The sequence below is a fragment of the Chaetura pelagica genome, unplaced genomic scaffold (assembly GCF_000747805.2).
Source record: "Chaetura pelagica isolate M959 unplaced genomic scaffold, ChaPel_1.0 scaffold69, whole genome shotgun sequence".
Taxonomy (NCBI): domain Eukaryota; kingdom Metazoa; phylum Chordata; class Aves; order Apodiformes; family Apodidae; genus Chaetura; species Chaetura pelagica.
The window spans coordinates 333056-334557 of record NW_009970724.1 but is presented as its reverse complement, the minus strand read 5'-3'; the positions used below and the strand labels follow the sequence as shown (position 1 = coordinate 334557).

At 51.5% G+C, this 1502-nt stretch overlaps 2 protein-coding genes across 2 annotated transcripts in view; both read left to right on the top strand.

Moving 5' to 3' along the window:
- LOC104396790 (cytochrome b-c1 complex subunit 6, mitochondrial) overlaps positions 1–496 on the top strand; it is a 1697-nt gene extending 1201 nt beyond the window's left edge. The window contains exons 2-3 of the mRNA XM_010006688.1: positions 10–96; positions 464–496. Of these exons, the coding sequence (XP_010004990.1) occupies positions 10–96; positions 464–496 (120 nt within the window). The remainder of the gene's footprint in view (positions 1–9; positions 97–463) is intronic.
- A 28-nt stretch (positions 497–524) lies between these two features.
- NSUN4 (NOP2/Sun domain family, member 4) overlaps positions 525–1502 on the top strand; it is a 4572-nt gene continuing 3594 nt past the window's right edge. The window contains exon 1 of the mRNA XM_010006687.1: positions 525–590. Within this exon, the coding sequence (XP_010004989.1) occupies positions 525–590 (66 nt within the window). The remainder of the gene's footprint in view (positions 591–1502) is intronic.

Genomic DNA, 1502 nt, shown 5'->3' with positions numbered 1-1502 from the left:
CTGGAGCAGTGCGACGCGCGGGTCTCCTCCAGGTCCCAGACGGAAGAGCAGTGCACGGAGGAGCTCTTTGACTTCCTGCACGCCAGGGACCACTGTGTAAGTGCAGCACGCGTGGGTCCAACGTCCCTGCTGGTGCACGGGGCAGGGCAGCCCTTAGCCACGCTTCTGGGAGGGCAGACAATGTGAGACATGGTAGCTGTTCAGTCTGTCAAACGTGTTGGTTCTGCCCTACAAATGACACTCCCGTTATTTCAGTGCTATGTTCGGCCTTTTACAGTTAAACCCTCTTAACCACAGGTGAAAACTTTGTGAGAAATCTCAGCTTGTTTGTTTTCTTGAACAAATTGTTGCAAAACGTGAAGAAGAGCAGGAGGCTGCACTGGCAACCCAGAAACCTGGTAACACCCTGCTGATTTCCAGCCCTAAGCTATGAGTGACCAAATGCTTTGCCTCTTCTTTGCAGGTTGCTCACAAACTGTTTAAGAAGCTGAAGTGAAGGCGGGGGTCGTTGTCCATCTGGTTCCATGGCTCGTGTCGGTGGATCCTGGATCCTCAGTGCTGCTGCTCCCCCTTTCTCCTCCACGTCAGGTGTAGGCAGAATGGATTCCTGGCAGCCACCGAGCTTCAGCGTGTCACTGTGTCTGTCCTGGGAGACAGGCAGCCACCCCAGAAAACGTGTTGATGTTCTGTAATTTTCCATATTAAACATTCAGAGTTCCCATGGAAACACCCTCTGTTTATTTCCTAGTTCTTGTGCTTCTGATTTGTACTGGGTTAAGGAGAAATCACAGGGGTCTCGGAGCGACAGGGCTGTTTCCAAGCCCCTCAGGACCAATATTGTTCATGCAGTAACTTATAACTAAAGGGAGTGACCCTTTTCTGGGAGAGGTTTCTGTCCAGAAAACTCAGCTGTCCTACACTGTCACCTACTACTGCCTCCAGGCTGTGGTTGACTTTGTTCTTGCCCAGAGCCACTGGCCACGTGGCTGCAGATGGGCAAGGTGGTGGCTTCACCTGCTCAAGCCCTGAGCAGTGCTGGGTGTTTAACCTGAGCCAGCACACCTTTCAGGAGGCAGGAAAATCACAACGAAATGCATAATGGGCTGCCAAATTAACTACACATATGCCTCTAAGCTTGTGTTTAAAACGAGGTTACCAGATTAGCATGCTCGTTATTCACACAGTGATGTAGTTTTTAGCATTTTATTAAAATTTGCTAAGGCGGTTGCTAAGAGGTTACACCTTCATCCTGTCAGCTGCCACTACATTCTTGCCCAGTCATGCTCAAGTCTTTCACCCTGTTACCAATCCTGCTTTTAAACAACGATCACCCACCAAACCCCGTTTTGGGCATCCAGCCACGGGGATCCCCTGCCCTCGTTGCTGCGGCTTCAGAGCAGAGATCGTCACGGCCGTGAATCTTTAGCTCAACGTCAACCGGGCAACAAAAGCCCGTCGTGCTGCCGGGTCCTTCCCAGCAGCCGGTATCGAACCCGCGGCTC